The 26,747-nt window shown below is 35.9% G+C and overlaps 2 protein-coding genes across 2 annotated transcripts; both read right to left on the reverse strand.

Annotated features, from left to right (window-relative positions):
- Positions 1-21,109: 21,109 nt before the first annotated feature.
- On the reverse strand, positions 21,110-22,274 carry LOC127088222 (uncharacterized). The gene is given in 2 exon segments (XM_051029136.1): positions 21,110-21,494; positions 21,497-22,274. Coding segments are annotated over 2 exon segments (642 nt in total). The 5' UTR covers positions 22,082-22,274; the 3' UTR covers positions 21,110-21,437.
- A 1,788-nt stretch (positions 22,275-24,062) lies between these two features.
- Positions 24,063-24,662, reverse strand: LOC127080338 (secreted RxLR effector protein 161-like). The gene has a single exon (XM_051020667.1). The coding sequence runs from the start codon at positions 24,660-24,662 to the stop codon at positions 24,063-24,065; it is 600 nt and encodes a 199-aa protein (XP_050876624.1).
- Positions 24,663-26,747: the final 2,085 nt, after the last annotated feature.

The following is a 26,747-nucleotide window of genomic DNA, read 5'->3' on the forward strand; positions in this document are numbered from 1 at the left end:
ATCCATCTGATTTGTGTTTCATTAAATACACATAACCATATCTACAAAAATCATCAGTGAAGGTGATGAAGTACTGAAAACCTCTTCTGGCTGGTATGTTCAGTGGTCCACATACATCAGTATGTATGAGGGCCAAAAGATCATTCGTTGTTTCACCTTTTCCTGTGAATGGAGACTTTGTCATCTTTCCAATTAAACAAGATCTGCATGTCTCATATGATTCATAATCAAAAGAGTCCAAGAGTCCATCTTTATGGAGTTTGGAAATGCGTTTCTCATTTATGTGGCCTAATCGACAATGCCAAAGGTAAGTTGGATTTAACTCATTAGGTTTCATCCTTTTAGTATTAATGTTATAAATAGGCATTTCAAGATCAAGGACATATAGTCCATTGTTCACTTGTGCAGTAGCATAGAATATATCATTCAAATAAATTGAGCAACAATTGTTCTTTATTATAAATGAAAAACCAAACTTGTCCAGACAAGAAACGAAAATAATATTCCTGCTAATTGCAGGTACATAATAATAGTTCTCTAACTGAATTATTAAACCACTAGGTAAAGTCAATACATAAGTTCCTACGGCTAAAGCAACAACATTTGCTCCATTGCCAACTCGTAGGTCAACTTCACATTTTGCCAAATCTCTACTCCTTTCTAGCCCCTGCACATTTGTACAAATGTGAGAACCGCATCCAGTATCTAATACCCATGATGCAGAAGTAGATAAATTAATTTCAATAACAAAAATACCTGAAGTTGAAGTCTCTACTCCATTCTTCATATCTTCCAGGTACTTTGGGCAGTTTCTCTTCCAGTGTCCGGTCTTACCGCAATGGAAGCAGGTGTCTGCCTTTGCTATGCCTCCTTTAGGCTTCAAAGCAGGAGCAGTGGGTTTGGGTTTGACAACTTCCTTGCCTTTCCCTTTATCACCCTGCTTGGTGGGTCTTTTGTTCTGTCTCTTTCCATTTCCGATCATCAGAATGGACTTTCCTTTTGACTTCAGATTCTGCTCAGCAGTTCTTAACATGGCTAGCAGTTCAGGAAGAGATTTGTCCATATCATTCATATTGAAATTTAGGACAAATTGACTGAATCTATCTGGCAATGATTGCAAGATCAGATCAGTCGCAAGTTCCTTTCCGAGGGGAAAACTCAACCTTTCAAGGTTTTCCACATACCCAATCATCTTGAGCACATGGGGACCTACAGGGGCTCCCTCAGCTAACTTGCCTTGAAAAAGGGTTTTTGAAACTTCAAACCTTTCATGCCTTGCTTGCTCTTGATAGAGCATCTTCAGGTGTTCGATCATATCGAACGCTGCCATGTTCTCATGTTGCTTTTGTAACTCTGAGTTCATGGTAGCTAGCATGAGACAAGCAATTTCATTGGCATCATCGACAAGCTTCTTATAAGCATCTCTTTCTGCCTTAGGTGCAGAACTAGGAGGTTCCTCTTCAGGAACAGGTTTCTCCAAGACATACAACTTTCTATCATGTTTGAGGACAATCCTCAGATTTCGGTGCCAATCCAGATAATTTGTCCCAGATAATTTTTCCTTGTCAAGGATTGATCGCAAAATGTTAGAGGTGTTTGTTGTCATGGTAATCTACATGAAATTAATGAAAATATAAGTATCAATAACATATTTAAATAGGCCTTTAATTAAATATGCGCCCACTATTTTACTCAAAACAAATGACCCTCATCATTTGATTCGGAAAATCCCGTTGGAAGATTTTCTAGTGGGTCGAGATCCACATTTCACTTTGTTTTAAGTCTGCGTAGGCGGATTACACAAAACTAGGTTATTTAGGTAGGAACTCCTTCCAATTGTATCTAATACAACTCTCGAATATTTTAGTGGGTGAATAACTCCTTATTCCAATCCATCACATGGATCATTTCCAACTCTTGCTTCTAAACACATATAATCTTATTATAATTTGTTTAGTTAAGTTTGACCCATTGTTTTAGCAATTGGATATTACAATTATCCCATCGCACCTTACTAATATAGAACATGCACCTCGCGTAGGCGAAACCTACATTATTCGATACTAGTCTTGATGAGTGCTAAAACTTGGAAAGCATAAACTTAATATTTAATTTGAGGGAATTGCAATTGTTCTGATCTCACCGGCTTATTTATCATATAAATCGTCTCTCACATGCATTAACATACATTCACATGCATCAACATACATTCATAATGAAACAGTTATGGCCCCTAGCGCAATTGTTCTCCCAACCCAAAGAGAGAACCTAAGCTAACCTAATAACGATCTAAGCTTCTCCAAGCAAGATCTTCAAGGTTGTCCTCCTTTGATATTGAATTCTTCTTTTTCTTCATAACATTACATTACAAAAAGAAACTCGTTTAACATACGAGGGAGTGAGATGAGAAAAGAAGTTACATTAAGAGATTAAAAGAGAGGCACGACACGCAGGTCGTATTTTAAAAACCCAAAACAAAATAAAGGAAAACTAAGGCCATAACCGATCACCACAAGACAATAATAATAAACACATTATTATTATTAATTTTAATTCTTTTAATTAATTAAAACCAAATTAAATTTCGGCGATCGATCACACTATGCAGAGTTAGCCGGGGTCCGCTGCCTGGTCACAAAACAGAAACGCCGAGAATTCTGACTCTGTGAATGTGACGACCGTCACGTCCAGCTTGTTATGACCGTCACAGGCCCATGACGAACGTCATGCGGCCAAAATCAGCGCTTTTGAAACAGTCAACAGACGTGATCCAACATGCCCTCAATTCACAACTCTTTGATAGCACAACCTTTGTGCCGTCACTAACCCTAATGCACCAATTTCAGACCGTCAAACACTCCTCGATTGTTGATTCAGTATGATTGATCGATAGGTCATTGCTTCACCATACTAATGTCGGATTCCGAAGCAAATGACCATTGATCGCTCAAAGGAACACAACCATTAAGTGTTTGAATGAACGATGGGCGATCGATGTATCCCTGCTTCACCATACTAATGCCGAATTTCGAAGCATAGTCAACATCAATCATCCAAATCGTACACACATGATGCCAAATTTAATTACTCGTTTATTCTTTGATTCATTTTATCTTTTAATCATATTAATACAGAAAATAAACAGCTATCAGATGCATGGTTTTGTAAGTGGCTCTGATACCACTGAAGGAGATTAGCGATCCAAAATGCAGCGGAATTTAAAATTTTCTCCTTTAGTGATCCTTACGAATGGGCATGATCAGTGATAGAATCGTTACCTCTTGTGACGATTGAAACCTTTGATGCAGATCTACGGAGCGATCACGAACGTTGAACGACGACACCGCCTCTACTCAGTCCACACGAACGGATTCCTTCAATCTCAGTGCTAGCTGCTACGAATGAAGGCTTTGAGTGAGAGAGAGAGAAACGAAATTGCAACTGCACTAAATGCTTCTGCACAAGGGTTCTATTTATAGAACCACTTATATGGGCTGCAAGCAAAAAAAGTCCACTTAAGTGTATGTGGCCCATATCTTATAATATGCCAAAATCACTTAAGCGCGTGGTACCTTACCATATTTCGTATTCTACTTAAGTACACTGTACCTTACGATGTTCTACAATTCACTTAAGTGCACCGTACCTTACGGTGTTCCTTAGTTACTCTATCTCTCATCAATTCGTCCTTTTGTGTGTGACCCTATAGGTTTTCGCGGCATTGACAATTATATTAAATCACGTATTTAACATAATAAACAGTGAGCAGTATCTAGCAACACATCACTACTACCCAAGACACGAAAATGTCATGTGATCTGACAAATCCTTCTATGATAATACTTATGTGTACAATTACCCTTTTGCCCTTATGTCTATATTGAACACAAGGCATATACCGTGTCATCCTTGTCCAGTTTAATATTGGGCCCATAGACATTTCTCCTGTTACGCAGGATGGGCAAATTCCATCTAGATCACTCATGTCCCTTAGCATGCTTCGTGGACTACCCATCAACTGTTTTTATGGTCATCCAGTTACGGACAATGTTTGATCAGCAACAAGGCACTCGACTCTACATCTAGGATCCATAGTGGTTTCGGGTCGAAGGGTGGTATACACCATTATCACCATGAGAATAAATTATGACACTTTGCATAACATTCTATATAGTATTCTCATAGCGGGTCAATCCAGTATAAATATTACTCTTAATATTCATACCTATGTTTAAGACTTGATAACTCCTTATCCATGATCCATGAGATGTGATCATCAGTCTATATACATAATAGTCTTTATGCTTTAATGTTGTCCCACTTCATAATAAAGCTCGACTACGGATACTTTAAGAATAATGTCCTTATGCTTAATGTGATCTCATGATCAAGTCACACTTGATACATTAAACGGACTAGCTATTCTAGGGACTTTATTAAACAAACATAATAAAGAAAAAACCTTTTATAATTAATAAATAATTCGATACAAGTACCAAAAGTATTGGCCTCTAGGGCTTACACCAACTAAAAGCACAGTGGATATCAAGAGTTGGTAGAAGGATTAACGGTCAATTGTATTCAATGTAACCCTTTTCCATGTAAATTACCATTTTCAACTTTGTAAAGATCTATGGAGTCTTGTCATTTACAGACTACCATTCTATTAAATAAAGTTGAGCCTTTATCCAATTCTTTCTACTCTTATTTATTTCAGCTAATAGTTTTAGGGTAATGCTAACTTGTGCCCCAAGGGCACAAGTTAAAAGATAAATATAGAAATAAATTTTTGGAAATTGTGTATTGAATTTATTACAAACATATAATTAATAATTTTATTTATTTTTCCAAAATAAATTTTCTATTTGTAGGTTTCTTAACATGTGCCCATGGGGCACAAGTTAACTTTACCCATAGTTTTAAATTCTATTATGATCATTTTTGAATTTTTTTTTTATCAAAATCATTTTCTTAAACATATAAAAGCAAGAATTTTTTTCAAAAGCAGTTTTAAAAGCAATATCAACAGCATTTCGAAAAATAACAAGTCTTAAGTGTGGAGCATTAATGGTTCCCCCAAGCAGATAACCCTTCGGGTATCCTTAGCCGAGTTTGTTGATCAAGTTCCCCAGTGGAGCTTATGTACTTTTCCCAGCTGAGTTGGCTGATTTAGTCCCAGGCAGAGTTTGTGAGTTCCTCAGCAGGGTTGATTTTCTATTTTGATCTTCAGCAAAGTAAGATCGATTTCCCCAGTAGATCGCATTGGTTTCTCCACCAGTAGCCATCCGATTCGCTTACAGTCAGAGTTTCCTCCTGGTTTATGAGCAGCTATTTGTGTTTATCCTCTGTATGGTTATCGCCCATTTAATATGGTGTTGACCTAAAATTCCCTGCAGATTCGATAATGTTTCCTTTCCTCACCAAATCTCCTCTTTCCCCAGATAATGTTGAGCCTTTGGGATGTTGACCTCCCTGTTCTCTGGAAGTTATATCCTTGTGTTGTGGATTGACCGAGGATTGTACCAATAACTCAAATAGTTTGCGACACCTTTGTATCCTTTGCGATCGTTTTGTCAGCATAATCATCATATATACATATACATATACATATACATATACATATACACTCATATAATTTCATGATTACATATTTTTGCATAATCATATTTGTTGATTCACTGTCTGAGATTCTTATTCTTTGTTATGGCGGTACTTTATCCCCATACAAGTTTGGCGTCTGTCATCCTTCAATTGTAGAGTGTCGGTCCCTTAAGCAGAAAGATTTTAACCTTTCTCCTTTCCCCACTGAGTTATTTCCCCGTGGATGATCTTTGTTTTAGTTTCCTCCCTAGTTGATTACCTGGATGGAATTACTCCCCTTGAGCTATATCCTCATAGGGTTGAGTCTTGATTGACCGTTTCTTTCTAGATCTTACCTAGATAGATGTTTTTGGTCCCCTAAGAGCCTATTACCCAGTAACTGGTAATATTCTTCTCATGTTCTTCATTTTTGCCCAATACCTGGCAAGAGCAACTTTTTCTCCTCAGCAGATTCGTTTTCACGTTTCCCCAGGAAGTATATCCTTGATATGTTCATCCTAACTGGTGACATATATCTTTCTTCCCCTGCTTGAGTCTATCCTTGATGTGTTCATCCTAACAGATGACAAATATTCTCATCCTTGGTATTCTACCCAGTAAAAAGGTAGTTGTAATCCCTACTTTATTCCCCAGAGGGCTAATCCTTGATATATTTGTCCTAACCGGTGACGGATTTCCTCCTCTTTGCGGTCTTCAACCCAGTAACCGGTAGTTGTAAATCCTGATTTTCCTCTCAATAGAGTCTATCCTTGATATGTTCATCCTAATCGGTGACAAATTTTCTCTTTGATTGTCTTCTTTCCAGTATTCGATAGATGTAATTCCAACTTTTTGTTTAGTTGGTTTATCCTTGATATGTTCATCTTAACCGATGACGGGTATCCTCCTTAACAATTCCTAGGAAAGATTATCCTTGATATGTTCATCTTAACCGATGACGGATTTTCTTTCTTTTGAGTCTATCCTTGATATGTTCATCTTAACCGGTGACGAATATTCTCATCTTCGGTCTTCTGCCTAGTAACCGGTAGTTATAAATCCTATTTCTGTAATTTTTCCCCAACAAGGTTATTCTTACCCAGTAATCGGTAATGAATATTCCCTCCAGTTGGTTCCCAGCGAGTCATCCTTGATATGTTCATCCTAACCGATGACGGATGTTCTCTTTGTCAGACTTTTATTATTTCCTTACCCAGTAGCAGGTAGTGGATAATGAATTTTTTCTCCTTCTGTGTTGAAGTTTATTTCTTCTCCAGTTGAGTTGAGTGCGTTTTTCCTTAGTGAAATCGCTTTTCCCTGCATTGATTCAAGAACTTCAGTTTTATCCTGATCTACTTGTGATCCCCTACAGATGTTTTGTTTCTCCAGCTGAGTCTTTACATTTTATGGAATTCCTCTAGTCCCCCAGTAGTTTTTTAAGTCATGGCTTGGCCTATGCATAACCCTTTATCCCTCAGAGTCTCTGTCTCCCTAGTGACTTTTCTTTACGGAATGCATTCTACTCCTGCGGATCTTCGGTCTCTCTGATTTCTTTTTCCTTTGTGGCAACATTTCCCCATAGAGAATTTGCTTTTTACATACATATCATATGCATCATGAGGTCTCTTAGGGACCAAAATTTGTTTCTATGTTGTTATTTAAGCCCATTCTACTGAGTCGATACGAAGATTTTAACCTTCACCTCCTCATTTAGAATTTCCTTAAATATGGGCAGTTGTAAGGCCTCAATTTTGACCCTAAGATCCCTCATGCAATTTCATCATATGCATTAGCATTGGGATCACACCTTGGCATCCTCCTTACCCCTCTTTCATTGGGTTTGTTTTGTGAGCGATCACCAAGCACCATGTGATTGTATCATACTTGTATATTATCATTTTACTAACCAAAATACCAAAAATATGTCTTTGTATGCGCCTAACTTTTTGTAGGTAGGGCATGATCCTTATTGATCTATCAAGTTCATATCTAGGCTTTAAAACCCCCATGGCTAAGAGCACAATCAAAGGTTGATCCACAATGTCTCAAAGCATCATATATGAGTCCCATTGATCTCTACATGTTATATTGATCAAGAATTCTTCAAGAGTTTGGAGGTGATTTGCCTTGGAAACCCTAGTTTGACTGGGTATCTTGAGTAACCTCTCCAACAAGCTATCTCATCAATTGATCAAATTTCTCAATGGAAACTTCAAAACTTCATCATCTTATGTATATATGATCTACCATGAGCCTAAAAAGTCAAGAGAATTGAAGGTTAGCAAGTTGGTTGATGGTGGTTGGCCAGATGAATACATCTGATCAAAATTGGGCCTCCCTGGACCCTATCTCCTACACTTTTCACCATATAAAAATGATTCCAAGATAAAAGTTACTATAAATGACATTACAAACAACTTTCATGTTGAGACCTAGAGCTAGTTTTGCTTGGAAAATTATTTTCTATGTTGAAACATTATAGGTCATTTTTTCTAAACCCTAACTTGAAAGTCAACTTCCCAAGGCGATAACTTTCTCAATTTTTATGATATGAAAGATTTCCAAGTTTCACAATCAAATTCAAGATGTCTACTTCAACTTTGATGTTTGGAGTGAGAGCTGATTCAACTTTTATGAGCATGTGATATGAGGATCCATTATAGGTTATTTTTGACCTATACCATTGAACAAGTGATTTTTCCGAACTTCAAAAATTCATAACTCTATCATTATAAATCCAAATGACATGAAATTGGTGACCATTTTAAATGTCTTTGAAATAGCTATAACTTTGATGAAGACATTTTTTTTCATTTGAAGCTCACATAAAAAGTTAAGCAAGGTGGAATGTTAAGATATATGACTTGACACTTAGAAAAAATTTCAACATGTTCAAATTTCCAAACTTCCACCTCAAAATTCACCATGATCCAAGCTCCAAATGGAAACGTGTTCAACATCAAACTTGTTCTCCTTGATCTAAGCTTTTCAAAGAATCCAAGTTAATGCATTTTGGATGAGATTTGCTAGGTTTACGCATGACTTTAACAAGAGCTGCATGATTGGAAGAAATCAAATGCCAAAAATCACATCTCACATTGCCTTGACATCCAAGCCTCATTTGAACTTCAGAACAGATGCAAGTGGATCAAATTGGATTGCTTCATGGGCCTGTACACACCCATGCAAGCTTGTGCATGAAATGTCCAAATTTAGCAATTTTTCAAGTGTGCAAATATCAGTCCCAATTGCTATAAATATAGGCCCTTGGAGCTCAATTCAAACACATCTTGCGCACCAACTTTCCCCCTCAATTGAAACCCTCATATTTCAAAGGAAAACCTGATAATTTTCAACTTAAAAATTGAGTTTGAATCTCACTGTTTGGAGATTCAAGAACTCCAGGATCCAAAGCTTTATACCATTGCCAAACCTCTCCTACAAGCTTCTCAAGTGTGATCAGATCAAGTTTGAAGCAAGCAACATCAAGTTCTGCACAGCATTGAAGGTAAATTTCAGAAAACTTCTTCTCTTTGATTCTCACTCAATTCTCATCAATTCTCTTGGATCTTTGGTTGTCTGAAGTCCTACCAATGTAGGCAAGAAGATTGAGTTGCTTTGAGGTCAAATCGAAGCAACTCAGTTGTCACACCTCAAAATTCAACTCCTCATATCTTTTTATATATTTGGAGTTAGTTGAAATTGAGGTCAGATTCGTGCTCTACGCCATTTTTTCTTTCAGATGTCCTCCTTTTTTATTTTGGTGATGGTTAAGGGTGGACCAGTCCGGTGAGGTCCACCGGAGAAGAAGACCGGAGCTCTGGCTCCGGCGGTGTGTTGGCACATCTCCCAGCCACATGATCCATTCGATTTGTTTTAATATTAGACGTTGGTTTTGATTACCACGTGTGTGGCGCACTGACTAGGTTCCATCATGGAACGCGCGTTTGTGTCCACTTGATCTTCCACCTCAATTAATGAGGGAGATCAAGTGGCTCACGTTTTTCTTGATTTTCTGATTTTTGTTTTAATTCATTTGATTTTCATTAATTCATATTACTTTTAATATTGATCCAAAAAATATGAGAGTTTGACCAAAAAAATTTAAATAAATTCCTCTTTCATATTTTGAATTAAAATTATTTTTTGGATCATTATTAATATTTTTCATTATTTAATTGATTTTGTATTTATTTTTAATTGTTTAAAAATACTTTTAAGTCTTTAAAAATTCTGAAATTTTTTCTCCAAGGTCCTTTGACCTTGTTTGACCTATGATAAATCTCATGGCCATTTTTTTGGTGTTTTGATGAGGTTTTAGGAATTTGACAACCCATGTTTAATTTAAATGCATTATTTTAGTATTTTTAAATTGAATAAATGTCAAATAATTGTGTTGACCTCTTGTGATGGTTTGTGTAAGTTTGACTTGTGTTGTTGGGCCTTGGTCAAGGTTGATTTGACTTTGCTAGGTTAATATCATTGGATTTAGGGGATTAATGGAATGTACATTCCATCTCCCAAAATGAATGAATGATATTAATTTGATAAAAGTTCTCCTTTGACCAATTTGAGTTTTGATCCATTCCCCTCCCTCTTCATCTAATTCCCCTTCTTTATGCATCCTTTTCATTTGGCCTATGATATCTCAAAGTCCTAAAGCTAGTTGATTGAAAAATCAACATGAGTATGGATGAGATTATGCCACCTCTTTTGCATATTCTTTTTGTGTGTGGTATGTTTCATAAGTATAGTCAATTATACTATGTATCTAATATGCATTAACACCAAATTCTATTGTCCGACCTCAAATAGTTGTGACTTCTACATAAGTCCAATTACTATTGCTTAACATATCGCTAAAGTTTTGACATAAAAAGGCATATCATTCTAGTTAGTGAGATTGTAAGTCTCCTCTCTTTCATGGTATTGTGTGGAAACTTGGCCTTTTTTCCTTCCTTTGGAAGATGTCTTGGCTCAAGGATCCATGCTTGTGATAAGTAGGTTGAGTGTTATCCAAAGAATGACTTAAATAAAAGCAAAAGCAAAACAATACTAACTTCTAACTCATTAACAACTAACATTTAATTTCAAGTCCTTTATTTTAATGCACTTTAATTTTTAAGCTCTATTCATTTGCCATTGCTCATATCATTCTAATTGTTTATATTAATGCCTTTTCACTTTGTCCACTTGGACCATATTGTGTGATACATCTTGTTTGTGTATACTTTGTTTGTTTGAATGGTCTTTGAATATTAATGTACATAATAATAACAAAAACCCTAAAAGACTATTGTGTGGACTGTTGACTTGATCTTGGACAATTAGACTTAGAATCTAGGCAACATCTCTATAAAAAAAGGACTTGGCCAATGCCAACTTTTGTTAAACCAAGTGCTTGCAATTTGAAACTTTATCTGATACATCTTGGAAGATCCCTTTGAGCTCATTTGCAACATGATCACTATGAAGCTGTTATTTTGAACTTGTGACTTGTGGAATTCATCTGCTACATAGGCCAATTTAAAGAAGATTATGGAGTGGCTAAAGCTTGGATGGGGCTATCTTTATTTGATGCCTTGCTCTTCAAGTTAATATTGTATGCATTATTTGTTGCTTGATTCTAATATCCGAGGGAATTTGGGATTTCTATATGACATTCTTGCCTATTGGATTGCTACCCATCAATCAGATCTTTTCAACTCTTAACTTTTAATTTTGTGCATAGGATTAGTCTCTTCATCTCCTCCCCATTTCTTTAATTTCAAAATCTCTCCCTCCTTTCAAAAACTTCTTTGTTTGAACTTGTTATCTTCTAAATTTTGACCACTTTGTAAACTAGAAACTTTGGCCTTATGCCATTGCATTTTCAAACTTCTTTTCTTAAACAAACTTGTAAATAGACTTAACTATACTTGACCTAAGCTTTCAAAAGCCAAAAAAAGAACTAACTCATTCAAACCATTTTTAGGCCTTTGTGCCTTTCAAACTTAATTTTTGTTAAAAACAATGCACCCACTTTGAAATTTGTATCACGAACTACGAGGTTTTGATCCCTCATTTTTATGTTGGTACGTAGGAACAAGTCTGAAGGTCTTGTCAAACACAAAAAATATATAATTAATGAATTCTTTTCTCATCCCCCGATTCTATTTGTTTGTAAACATCACTTTGTACAAAATACATATGCACACAAAAAAGGACTCCCTAGGAGTACCTACGGCACTTTGGGTGCTAACACCTTCCCTCTGTGTAACCAATCCCCTTACCTGTAATCTCTGACATTTTATTAGTTTTGATTTGAAAACTTCTTACTTTTGGATTTTGTTCGTACTTTTTCCCTTTTCCCTTGGAAACAATAAAAGCATGGTGGCGACTCTTGTTATTTAATGTCTTGCTTATCCATAGCTTGATGATCATGAATTTACCGCTACAGAAATTAAGTGACGACTCTACTGGGGAGTAGTCTCCAGTGGGTTTAGCCTACTTTTTTGTGTGTATATAATTATATATATATATATATATATATATATATATATATATATATATATATATATATATATATATATATATATATATATATATGTGATGTATGTATATTTGTTTGTGTGAGATAATCTACTTTTTGTGCTTGGTGATCTCTGAGTGGTGAGATAAGTTCTAACCCGAACTTGAGTGCAATTAAGATAGGAGGATGGTATAGTCATGTTCGACTTATGTGGAGTAGTCCTTAACAAGTTGGCTTGAGATCCATCTGCTCAATGGAGACTCTTTTGGATTTGGAAATGTCACACAAGTATTTATGGTTAGGCATTACTATCTCTAATTTGAGTCCGAGAAGTTGAGGAACGTAGAACACTTACCCCCTCTTGGCCTATTTAGGACATAGTGTGGAGACTGTTCAGGTGTAGACTTGATAACAATTGTTACGCGATACTACACTCATACGAGTTTCTCTTGAGAATATTATGGGTCGATGAGTCAATCATCTTAACCTGTAATATCCGATAGATGGAATTAAGACTCTGGGAACTTTTTAGAACATGATCTACATGTTTTATCCTTAGTTCACTCCTTTGGGATGGTTCTTACCCAGGCTTCATGCTCGTGACTCGCAACAAACCCTTGATCCTTGGTTGATCCAATCAAGTCTTGTCAATATCAATGGAACTTGGGTGTTGATAAGGTGAAAACCATAATCCACCAAAATGGATGATTGATCTTGACAATGACTTGATTCATCCCTTGACCTTTATTTTTTTTACCTTGTGTGTGATCCCTTATTTGTGATTGTTACATTCATGCATTCATGTGCATCATAACATTCATCACACGAAAATTTCAAGGAACTGAGGTATTATTTGCAAATATTTTCAGACCATGGATTATGGACGAAGGAACACTAAGAAGTACAGTTCCAGATGTCTCGACTTGAAAGAGTTAAGGAAGTTAGCATCTTTTGTATTAGATCCCTTGGACTTCAAACAACGTCATGGGAAGTTATTATTTATCTTGTCTGCTGATGTGGTTGAAGGACTCTTGAGTGTGTTAGTGCAGTTCTATGATCCTCTCTACCGTTGCTTCACTTTTCTTGATTATCAGCTTGTGCCTACATTGGAGGAGTATGCCCATCTCTTGGGGATACCCGTTTCTAGTAAAGTGCCATTTAGTTGGTTGGAAGAGATTCCCAGATCTCATCTTATTGCTGAAGCTATTCACTTGAAGAAGTCTGAGATAGAGGCTCATTGGGTGAAGAAAGGAGGATTGTTTGGGTTGCCATCCGATTTCCTCATCAAGGAAGCTACCGCCTTTGCTCAAGCCGGTAGTATGGACGCTTTTGAATCTATCTTTGGGTTGCTCATTTATGGATTAGCTTTGTTCCCTAACATTGACGGTTTTGTTGATGTTAACGCCATTAGAATTTTCTTGATTAGGAATCATGTGCCTACTCTGTAGGGTGATATGTATTTCTCTTTGCATCTAAGAAATTCTAAGGGTGGTGGGACTATTGTATGTTGCATTCCTCTTCTGTACAAGTGGTTTATTTTGCACTTGCCTCAGACGCCTTCTTTTGTGGAGAACAAACAATGTCTACGGTGGTCTCAGAGACTTATGTCTCTCACTAGTGATGATATAGTTTGGTATGATCCTTTTTTGAGCATTTTGGAGATTATTGATTATTGTGGTGAATTCTCTAATGTGCCTCTCATTGGTACACAAGGAGGAATTAACTACAACCCTGCTTTGGCTCGTCGTCAACTTGGGTTCCCCTTGAGAGACAAACCTAATAACATGTTGTTAGAAGGTCTTTTCTATAAAGAGGGTAAAGATCCCCAACATTTGAAGCAGAAGATTGTGCATGCTTGGCATAATGTGCATAGGAAAGGAAGATTCGAGCTTGGTCTGCACAATTGTGTAGCTTTGGAAGCATATACTCTTTGGGTGAAGAAGAGAGCTTTGGAGCTGAAGATGCCTTATCCTTATGAGAGACCTATGTCTATGGTTGTGGTTGAGCCTTTAACTCTCCCTAACTAAGATATAGAGGAGTTGGAAGACACGCTCGGCAAGATGAAGCAAGAGAAAGATATGTGGAAAAAGTGTTTCCGTGCTTTGAGCAAGAAGCATGAGGAGTTGCAGTTGGAGTCTAAGGACAAGGATGCATTTATTGAGCTACTTGAAGACCGAGTGACGAAGAGACAGAGAGAGCCGGAGGTTTCATCTTCTAGCATGCCTCATCCTTCCGTTGCTTGGAAGAAGATTGTTGATCAGTTTGTCCTCGAGAAGACTCAGATGAAGGCTTCTTTTAAAATCGAGATCCGACGCATTCGAAGGAAGTACACGCCTTCAGCCAGATCTTCTGACGTTGTTGTTGGGGATCCTTAGGATGACTAGTCTCCTTTTCTCTTGTATTTTTATTTGGTTTTTGAAGTTGTACTCAGTGTAATCGTTTCAATTATATAAATAAAAAGAGATTTTTATGGTCATATCAAATTGTTGCAATTGTTGTTAAGTATAGATATATTTGTAAATGATATAGTAAGTTCCTTGAAAATAAACAAACAAGCATTGCATTTCATGCATCATTTGCATAAGTAGGTTTCTCTTTCGCCAAATGTCTCATTGGTGTTTCTTCTGTGCTTCAGCCAAGCTGACTTATCAGTACAACACTCGCGCCAATCATCAGAGAATCATGGAACATCTTGAGCAAGAGAACAGCGAGTTGAAGGACGAGATCGCTCGGCTGACTGCCATGATGGAGTCAGTGTTGGCTGCTCAGAGTCAATCTTCTCCAACACCCGCAACTCCTCCTCCTCAGAGGATTGTTATTTCATAGGTGGCTACCTCCACCATGCCTGCTGCTACCGCTTATTTTGCGCTTACCATGTCCTCCGGATTTCCGTGGGGAATGTCGTCTAACTTCATGTTTGAAGGCTTTACGCCTACTTTTGCTTCCATGATGGTATCTAGCCTGGTCATGTATGTGCCACCTCCCGTTGTGAACACCTTACCTCGTGTGGAGGACACCATTTATCATTTCGAGCCGTCTGAGGACAACTTACCTCATGTCTAGTCGATCTTACTGATGGGTAGCAATCCAATAGGCAAGAATGCCATATAGAAATCCCAAATTCCCTTGGATATTAGAATCAAGCAACAAACAATGCATACAATATTAACTTGAAGAGTAAGGCATCAAATAAAGATAGCCCCATCCAAGATTTAGCCACTCCATAATCTTCTTCAAATTGACCTATGTAGCAGATGAATTCCACAAGTCACAGGTTCAAAATAACAGCTTTATAGTGATCATGTTGCAGATGAGCTCAAAGGGATCTTCCAAGATGTATTAGATGAAGTTTCAAACTGCAAGCACTTGGTTTCACAAAAGTTGGCATTGGTCAAGTCCTTTTTGCATAGGGATGTTGCCTAGATTCTAAGCCCAATTGTCCAAGATCAAGTCAACAGTCCACACAATAGTCTTTTAGGGTTTTTGTTATTATTATTTACATTAATAGTCAAAGACTAGTTTTGTGGATTTGCGCCTACTTTTGCTTCCATGTCGGCATCTAGCCCGGTCATGTCTGTGCCACCTCCCATTGTGCACACCTTACCTCGTGTGGAGGACACCATTTATCATTCTGAGCCGTCTGAGCACACCTTACCTCGTGTGGAGGACACCATTTATCATTCCAAGTCGTCTGAATTCTTTTCTCATCCCCCCATTCTATTTGTTTGTAAACATCACTTTGTACAAAATACATATGCACACAAAAAAAAGGCTCCCTAGGAGTACCTAGGATACTTTGGGTGCTAACACCTTCCCTCTGTGTAACCAACCCTCGTACCTGTAATCTCTGACATTTTATTAGTTTTGATTTGAAAACTTCTTACTTTTGGGTTTTGTTCGTATTTTTCCCTTTTCCCTTAGAAACAATAAAAGCGCGGTGGCGACTCTTGTTATGTGATGTCTTGCTTATCCATAGCTTGATGATCATGAATTAACCGCTACATGACTGCATCTTTCATTTTTTTTAATTGTTGTGGATTTCATGGCGTTCATCATGACCGGGTTTGACAACATATGTGTATCATGAATTCTTCGTGCTTTTGTCGCTGCAGGATTTTGTTTGGAAACTGAATCAAGTCTTGAAATTGTTTGGTGTTTGGATTAATGGATTGGATTTGTATTAGATGGAAATGTGTGGAAATTAAAATAAGCTCAATGGTTCATTTGAAAGATCATGTGGTGATTAAAATATTTGGATGAAAAATGTGAGTTAAATGTGGTATGGACTTGGCATGAGGATGTCACCAAGGCCCCTTTAGAAAAAACACACTTCACTTGTAAATCATGAAATTTCAAATGATGATGTAAGTGATGAAGATTCAATCAAGGATGCTAGAATTAGGGATGAATTATAATAGTTGACTTTGGTCAACTGGTTGACCAAAAAGTCAAAAGTTGACCAAAGTCAACCATAGGTAGAAACCAATTTTTTTTTATAAATTCTTTGTATGAATATAATAGAAATGATTTTGGAATGAAGACTTGGTTTGAATGAAACAATGGTTTATGTTCAAAAGCTAAGAAACAACGAATCAACCTTGATTAATGGACTATAATGCATGGATGAATCACTTATGAATGACCTAAAAGTGGGCTAAGAACCCCAATAGACCAAAGATTGATGGACTAAATGCAGGCATGAATCCAAGAACCAAATGAAGCCAAACCTGACCTAGGGTTTAATAGTCATAATTATAAGTTAAGCAACGACCCAGAACTTAAACCAAGAAATAGTTCACACCAACCGTTTATCGATGCCATAACCCCACTTAAGGTTTCCAACACTCGATGCAAGTCACATGAACTTCAAAAATCAATGTTAGGATTTTGATGAATCCCCAGTCCAAAAGTCAACCAACATGGCGCTCATGCATCAACTATCCCTGATTAGGGTTTCAAACACAACACAAAGCTCCACGAGCTAACCCTTAGGTCAAAGGCCCACAATTAGGGTTTAGAAGTCAGATATCTCCAAAGTTGATCACAACCCCTCCAAATCAAGAATTAGGATTGGGATGCACAGATGAATGTCATGGCATAGACCTCGAGAATTAAGATACCAAGGAATCAAGCAATCAGAGCTTCAACCCATATGATGAGGAGGACCACAAACCCTGAATCTATGGTGTCTATCAGCGTGTGTTGATTATGCGTGAATGATGCACATGAATGAGTCATGAGTGAGTCTCAGGTTATAAGTCAGGTGAGAAGCAAAAAGGAGTGCAAATTTTGGGGTACAACAATATCATTATTAATTATCCATTCAATTTAATTATTTAATTAAACAAATAATATAATAAATATAATCTAATGAAGTGTAAAAGAAATATATGAAAATGCATGATCATGAGGCATATGGTGAAGCAAATGGCAATTAAATAAGGAATATATAATTAATTAACTAATATTTATTTAAATTTATTAATTAGGTTAATTAAGATTAATTACTTTAATTAACTAATTGATGGAATTAACCCAATCACTAATTAAACTAATTAAATTTAATTATCAATGGTGTTGGCGATGAGTGGGAAAGGGTTGAGCCCAATGGCCCAAACCCTCATCACATGAAAACCCTAGAAGCCCCCATCCGCCTCATTTACCTATCTTCCTCTCTCTGCTGCTTCACTACTAAAAATAACACATCTAACGTCGGCCACGAAATACATTTAACCTCGGTTACACAGCCGAGGTAATGATGGGCGACATGAAAAGCAATCACTTGTTACCTTGGTGTTTATAAAACCGAGGTTATAACGTCGGTCGCGAAATGCATTCAATCCTCATCAACTGCATATTTTTTTATTTTCTAAACTTTGTTGCGCACGCCATATACCTGTCGGTTTTATGTAATAACCGAGGTAATAAGGTATTCATTTACCTCGGTTTTATGTAATAACCGATGGATAAAATCTCATTTTTTGCTTGTAACATTTTCACATACATATATCATTTTTACTGGCATGTATCATTTTCACTGGCCTATATCATATTATTATAAATCTATTAACCAATAAATACCATATTTAGATTGTTTTAAATCTTAGTTTCACCCGCCTGGATCATTTTTTTACACAGCAACAACAAAATATGCGACAAAATTGGAACGTGTCATATCATTTAAACCAAAGTTAGAAATTTACATTGTTCTGATCATCAAGATATAATACACACATTTAGATATTTGCACAAAACAAATTAAGGAAATTTACGTTTACAACCAAGAAAAAACTATTGTTTTAGAGAATTATAACAAGATAAAAAAGTTATGGTCCCAACATGATCGGATGTCATCCATATCTTCTTTTGAGTATGGTTTTTGGTTGTTAAACTCCTATAATTAAAACAAAAATTAAATTATGATAAGCTAACAACATCAACAACAACAACAACATGAACTTAAGAAGATATAAATTAAGTTGATACTTTATGCTTCATCTGTCCATCCCTAATGCCTGTGGAGACAACATAAAACATATATCTCATAACATAGTATCCACATTAATGGTTGTCGGGTTGTTTTCGCCACTACAAATAATTTTCATATATTTATATCACACTAATACACACAAATAATATAATATCAATAAATGCACAAATAATATATTTACTTTTGGGGAAACATAGAATGACCTTTTACCAAGTACATTATGTTTGAGTGCATTATGCTCCTCCATCGCTCTACACATGTCGGTTAAAATTAAACATGAACAAAAACTATTCAACTCTGAAGTTAAAAATAATACCACTTACTCATTCAAAGCGTTAACCACTTCTTTGGACAGTTCAGAGTGCAATGAGCAAAACATAACTATAGTATTTTTCTTGGGACATATAACAATTAGTTGTCAATGTTCACTGCATAAACATTCAGATTAATTAATATGTATAAAATTGATTTATAAATGAAAATACAAATTAATATATACTTTCTTGTGGTAAAACGGGGCCAGATAACAATCTTTGATGTTCCCTTTCAATTTATCTTTTAAGTAAATAAGGATATTCGTTCCTGTCGAACCGTGAATAAGACCCATGTGCGTCGGATCTAAGATGCAATACTTGTTTTGAAGTTTCCTTTCAACACATAAGTCATGGATGTACCTACAAAAAAAAAATCTTTATGTTAAAGTAGAAGAACGTATGAATGTAAATAGAGATCAACATGAAAACTATACTTACGAGGACCAAATTTGTAATACAGAATTGTCTAGGTACACATTTCCTGGAAAAAAATCCATGGACATAAATCCTAGAAAGTACGAATAACTGAGTCAGATCATGACTTAATTTAATACCCATGCATGGGTCTGGAATACTGTCAATGATCACTCTTGTTCTCTCAATGTTATCTATTTTTAACGGTAAATTCATTTTTTGCGTCATAAGAACAACATAAATAGAATCCAAAATTAAAATACGCAAACAATAATAACAACAACATACATCTTATACCTCAATCGCATCACGTGTACACTTCTCAAACACCTTCTCCTCAGTCATCCTCTCTAGCTCCTCCTGCTGCTTCTGGACACTCTCCCGCACCATTTGCAACAACCTCTCCCTATCCTCCTCCAACTTCTTATCCTGCTTTTGTGGAGAACAAACAATGTCTACGGTGGTCTCAGAGACTTATGTCTCTCACTAATGATGATATAGTTTGGTATGATCCTTCTTTGAGCATTTTGGAGATTATTGATTGTTGTGGTGAATTCTCTAATGTGCCTCTCATTGGTACACAAGGAGGAATTAACTACAATCCTGCTTTGCCTCGTCGTCGACTTGGGTTCCCCTTGAGAGACAAACCTAATAACATGTTGTTAGAAGGTCTTTTCTATAAAGAGGGTAAAGATCCCCAACATTTGAAGCAGAAGATTGTGCATGCTTGGCATAATGTGCATAGGAAAGGAAGATTCGAGCTTGGTCCGTGCAATTGTGTAGCTTTGGAAGCATACACTCTTTGGGTGAAGAAGAGAGCTTTGGAGCTGAAGATGCCTTATCATTGTGAGAGACCTATGTCTATGGTTGTGATTGAGCCTTTAACTCTCCCTAACCAAGATATAGAGGAGTTGGAAGACGCACTCGTCAAGATGAAGCAAGAGAAAGATATGTGGGAAGATTGTTTCCGTGCTTTGAGCAAGAAGCATGAGGAGTTGCAGTTGGAGTCTAAGGACAATGATGCACTTATTAAGCTACTTGAAGACCGAGTGACGAAGAGAGAAAGAGAGCCGGAGGTTTCATCTTCTAGCATGCCTCATCCTTCCGTTGCTTGGAAGAAGATCGTTGATCAGCTTGTCCTCGAGAAGACTCAGATGAAAGCTTCTTTTGAGACCAACTCCAAAAGAGCTTTTGTAAACTCTTAGGTAAACAAAACATAAATGTTTCTATTAATTACTTAAATTTTATGTAGTTGAGTTGAATTTCAGACACTCATCAGAGTTTAAAAAAATATTTTTTTAGAGTCAAAATAGATTTCAAAATTAAAAAAAAAAATACTGATTGAGGTATGTCTACAAATAGCTGAACTTAAATTCATTAACTCTTGGTGTAAGTCAATTTCTTACCGACCAAACCAACTTTAATTTGCTAACCCTCCTAACTAACTATACAACAACAATACCAATTGCTTACATCATGTTATTGTTATATATATTATCCATCTTTATTGAATCCTATTTTGTTACATTGCATTTGGAAATCAACCATGCACCAACCAAATTAGTTTCCTCTTTTTTCAACATTCGCGGCACTCTTTCATATAAACCTTGCTAAATTTCTATATCTTATTATAAACATCCTTTCATAATTTACCTATATTTTCCAATAACAACATTTTATAATAAAATAATGTTAAAAAACATTAAATCTATTAGGAGTCCTTTTATAATAAAACCATCAACCCATCTTGAAAAGAAATTTTCAAATGATTTAGTGTATATATAAATGATCTAGTGGTGAAACTGACTTATAACATGTGTAAGTTTTTCAAACTATTTTTTAATTATTTACACTGTTTGAACAAAAATTAAATTAATTCAGCAACATTGATTTTGTTAAAATTTGACTTTGACCCATGTTCAATTTTCCTCAAGAAAAAATATAGACAAATATGATCACAATGTTCTGATCACGCCATGTGAGATGTTCAAGAAATCAAAACATGATTCTTCATAATTGGAAGCTCAGAAAACTTTAAAAAAAAAAAAGATGAAAAAACAATTTACATTATATATGATTCTGATCTAAGTAAAAATTCTGAAAAGAAAAAAAAAACTCTAGATCTATCTCATGTGAAAATGAATCTCATCAAACAGTTGTAGGTTGAATACAAATCTTTGGATTTTGAACTTGAATCTGTTGAAGCTGTAAACTTCTCAATGGAACACCACTTGATCCTGATCTTCTTTTCCAAAGACTGTTATCACCTTTGCTTCCTTCTTCCATCTTATTCACTCTCTTGATCACAGGCAAAGGAGGATCCATTTCATCAATTCTTATGCCAACAACAACATTCTCATTCCTAACACACTTTTGAATATTACTATTATTGCCTATAACTCTTTGTTTGGTTATGGTGGTGGCAGAAGTAACTGAGGGGGTGCTAATAAGATTCTTACCAGAGAAAAGTTTTTTGAGTTTGGAGTATTTGACAACAGGTGAAATAATGGAACTAGAAATGGTTTTGTTGTTGAAATTAAGTAGTTTGTATTGTGAAGATGGAAATCCAGCAATTTTGTTGTTTCTTTTGACTTGACCCATGCAACCTATTCTTGGTGATAAAGGGTCATTGCAAGAAGAAGATGGATTGATTCTACATCTTGGGAGATTCACTTCTTTGATGGAGGGTTTGGAACATAGCATTGGAAGGAATGTGTTTTTGGGATGGTGGTTGTAAAATTGATGATGGGTTTCAAGTTTTTGATTGCCCATTTTTGTAGAGGATGAGTTTTTAGGACCAAAGTTGAGAGACAAGGTTGAGGATGTTTTGTGTTTGTTTCCTATAAAGAGGGAGAAGTGTGAAGAAGAAAGTGAGAGTGTGATGGAAGAAGGACAAGAACATGAGAAAGTGTCAGAGGAATTGAATAGGTCTCTTCTTTTGGTTTTGGTGATATGAGAGTTTGAGGTTGTCAAATATGTAAAGCTTTGATATGTAGTTTTGTGATTGTGACATTTCTATTTTTATAATTTTTTAACAATTTTTTAATGTGAATTAGAGTATCAGTTGAGTTTTTATGAAAATATAAATAAGAGAGATATAAATAAATTTAATTTTTTGTATTTCGAATATATATATATATATATATATATATAATTTAGATGGTATATGTTTGAATTAGTTCAAATCACAAATATTGATATTATACTGTTGAATATGTTGTCCGAGTTTATATTTAAGATCTCACTGTTGTATAAATTTTTTTATGATTATTGTCACTTTATTTATGTAAAAAAAAAAGAATTAATCCTCAATTATTGTGTAGGGCTAATTCGAAAAATACCTATGTAAAAAAGGAAAAAATAATGAATAAGAAGAAAATAATGTGATTATAAAGAAAGAGTCTCATGGAAGAAAGTGTAGACATGCATCAAAATTACAAAGAAAAAGAGAGGAAGGACCACTATGGAGTGTGGAGTGGATTGGTTTTATTTGGAATTTAGCAGAGATCAGATCAAAGAACAGGCTTTGTCTGTTTGATTGAGTATGAACCACTTCACTACAAATTTCATGTGTAGAAAATGGAAAGGACTAGTAAGAATACAGCTAGATAATAGCATATTTTTTTCTATATCTATGCTTGTGGTGTGAGCAACTTTGGTGGGATCTGAATTGAATTGATATAATGGTAGTAAAGTACTCATAACTATAACTGTAGTTTGTAGGGGTAAAGTAAAATCATTGGCTGGGCAAAAGCAACACTTCATTGTCTCCCTTTTAACACTTTGTGTTGGGTTGAATGAATATGAGGATAAGGAGTTAGGATGGAAATAATGTAGAAAAACAAGAGAAAATAGTAGGAAAATAGAGTAGATTTGTTAGTTATTTAAATGAAGAGGAAGGTAGTTTAAGGTGAATAAAAAATGTTTATTTTATAAGGTAAAAATAAAGTTTATTAAATGTATTTTTTATTTAACTGACCTTTTTTTTATCTGTGTGACTTGAATAACTTACGATTCACACTTCTTCGAGTATAGTGTAAGAAACTATAATGAAGAGTTTTGCTTATTTCTTTATCTAAATTATTACCTTAAAAAAACATTCTTCTTGCATTGGATTATATATCTAAATATAGATAATTGTATTAGTAAATCGAAAGATTAAGGAAATTTAGGTGTTAAAAATTATGAGAAATTTAACTTGACTTTTCTTAGCAAGTAAAAATGAAGGATTTTTGTCAAAATCCGATTCTATTTAGGTCGAGCTTCTTTCCTTTAGGTATGATGATGTTTAAAGTTTAAATGCTCGAGTCTCCTAGTTCTAAGTTAGAAAAAAAAGGAGTCTATTTGACAAAGGGATTCAGTTGGAAGAAGGTAACAACTTTTAGACTTCTTAGTTCTCTCATTCTATTTCTTGCAGGTTAGGGAAAGGTTCTCCCATGGTTTGGGGGGGGGGGGGGGGGGGGTACCTTATCTCAACAATTTAAGCACTTACCCCAGTGCTTTTCTTCATCTCGTTGAACCTGACTTTCTTCATGGGTTTGGTGAGTATATCAGCAAGTTACTATTTTGTCTTGCAATGCTCAAGTTCAATCTTTCCTTTGTTAACTTGATCCCTAAGAAAATGATACCTCCTCTCTATGTGTTTACTTCGACCATGACACACTGGATGATTCGTCAGGTCGATAGCTGACTTGTTGTCGACAAACAACTTCATTTTCCTAGGTTCCATTATCTTGAGCCCTTCAAGCAACATTTATATCCATGCAGTTTGACATGTTGCATGTGATGCATCCACGTACTCAGCTTCACAATATGACAAAGCCACAATGTTTTTCTTTCTTGAGCTCCATGAGATTGGTGCACCTCCAATCATGAATATGTAGCCTGCAACACTCTTATTCTCATCTTGATTTCCACTTAAATATGAATCAGTGTAGCCATATATCCTTGCATTTGTGTCGATCTTCTTGTTCCTCGGCATCAACACACCATGATCAAGCATACCTTTCATGTATCTTAACACTCTTTTGATTATTGTTAGATGACATTCTTGAGGCTTCTCCATGAATATGCTCAACAATATGACATTTTGACAAATGTATGGCTTGGTATTGCAAAGATACCTCAAGGATCCAATGATTTGCTTGTACAATGTTGCACTTAGAAAGTCATCATTTATTTCTTTTCTCAACTTTGCTCCAATTTCTAATGGTGTAACAACTACATTACAATTTCTCATCTTGAACCTCTTCAAGATATCTTGGGCATACTTCGTCTGGTGCAAAAATACTCCTTCATTTGTGTCTTTAAAATCTAACCCTAAGAAATATGACAAATTTCCTAGGTCGGACATTTCAAACTCCTGCATCAGCTTTGACTTGACTTTTCTTATATATGTTCATTCGCACCTGTAATCAACAAGTCATCTACATACATGCATAAGATGATTTGACTAACCATGTATGTATCATTTACATACAATCCATGTTCAAAGACACACTTTGTGAAACCTGCTTCGATCATCAAGCTATCTATTCTCTTATTCCAAGCTCTTGGGGCTGCTCCAAACCATAAAGAGCCTTCCTCAAATTGTACACCTTTGAATCCTTCCCTTTGATTTCGAATCCTGGTGGTTGACTGGCATAGACTTCTTCTTCCAAAGGTCCATTCAGAAATGTTGATTTTACATCCAAACGATGTATCTTCCACCCTCTGTATGTTACTGTCAACACAATAAATCTGATGGTTTCCTGCCTCGCCACATGTGCATACACTTCGCCGAAATTAATACTAGGTTTTTTCAAAAAACCTATCGCCACTAGTATTGTCTTATGCTTGGAAATTTCAATGTATGGCATTTGTTTTAGCTTGTAAACCCATTTCATATCAATTGGCTTCTTGACTGAATCTTCGATAAGCTCCCATGTCTTGTTCTTCTCTATTGCCCTGAGTTCTTCTTTCATGGTTTCTAACCAATTCGAATCATTCATAGCTTGATTCAAATTTATTGGTTCTGCTTCAGCCATCATCATCAATTGTTCTATTAAGTCACCATCTACATCAACTGTTTGATCTAGAAATCTCTTATATCCAGCTATCTTTGTCGACTCAGTTCTTTGTCTAGTCGATCTTCTAACATTTTGCTTAGGTGGTTCTTCATTTCGATTGGTTGTGACCCCCGTCTGTTGGTCTTCATAAAGTATAGGTGTGACTATTTCGTTCTCTTGTTGAACTGACCCTTGACTCTAATCTCACCATTTTCTTTCATCCACTAGAGCATCTCGATTGATCATAAGTTTATCATCATTTGGTGAATACAGGTTGCATGCACCAGTCAAATGATAACCTATGATCACCATAGCTTGACTTTGATCATCTAGTTTCTTCCTAAATTATTCAGGTACAAGCCTGAAGCACATTGATCCAAACACTTTAAGATAACTAACATTCGGCTTCACACCTGTCTAAGCCTCATAAGGAGTCCTCTCGGCCATCTTCTTGGTTGGACATCTATTTAGAATGTATATTGTTGTCGAAGCTGCTTCACCCTAAAATCTCTTTAGTATATCTTTAGCTTTCAACATACTCTTAGTCATGTTCAGTATACTTTAATTCTTCCTCTCAGATATGCCATTATGTTGTGGTGTATAGGGTTCAATGACCTCATGCTATATACCTTCCTCATTGCAAAATCTAGCAAATTCTTGAGAAGTGTATTCACCATCACCATCAGTTCTCAGTTTCTTTAAATTGCATCCACTTTGCTTCTCGACATGCAATTTGAACTTCTTGAATTGTGTGAATACCTCACTCTTCCTTTAAATAAGGTAAATCCATATATATCTGGTGAATTCATCTATGAAAGTTAAGAAATAGCAGTTACTTCTATTCGACCTTACTACAATGGTCCACACACATCAAAGTGAACGAGCTCAAGCTTTTCTTTCGACCTCATGGGAAAGTCATGTTTGAATGCTTTCCAAGCATGCTTTCCTTTGCAACATTCCTTACATACCTGACTTAGTTCCTTCACATGAGGTAAGCCATACACCATCTTCTTTTGTTTGAGCATACCTAAACTTCTGAATTTTAAATGTCGATACATGTGATGCCATAGCCAGTTCTTGTCTTCTTCTGTAGTTGAAGCATGCCACTCGTGATCAACCATGTTAATCTATACTTTGAAGGTCATGTTGTCTGCCAATGGTGCCTTTAAAATCAACCTTCCATCACCATGATACACCTTTATCTGATTCTTTTATAGCTTCATGTTGTACCCTTTTGCAAGTAATTGACCTACACTTATCAAGTTACTTGTCATTTAAGGTGCATACAACACATCACTGATGTTGGCTTATCGACCATCCTTTATAACAACAGAGATATCTCCTTTTCCACCTGGTGTGATGTGCCTGTCATCTACAAACTTTATCACTTT

Source organism: Lathyrus oleraceus, chromosome 5 (genome assembly GCF_024323335.1).
Source record: "Lathyrus oleraceus cultivar Zhongwan6 chromosome 5, CAAS_Psat_ZW6_1.0, whole genome shotgun sequence".
Lineage (NCBI taxonomy): Eukaryota > Viridiplantae > Streptophyta > Magnoliopsida > Fabales > Fabaceae > Lathyrus > Lathyrus oleraceus.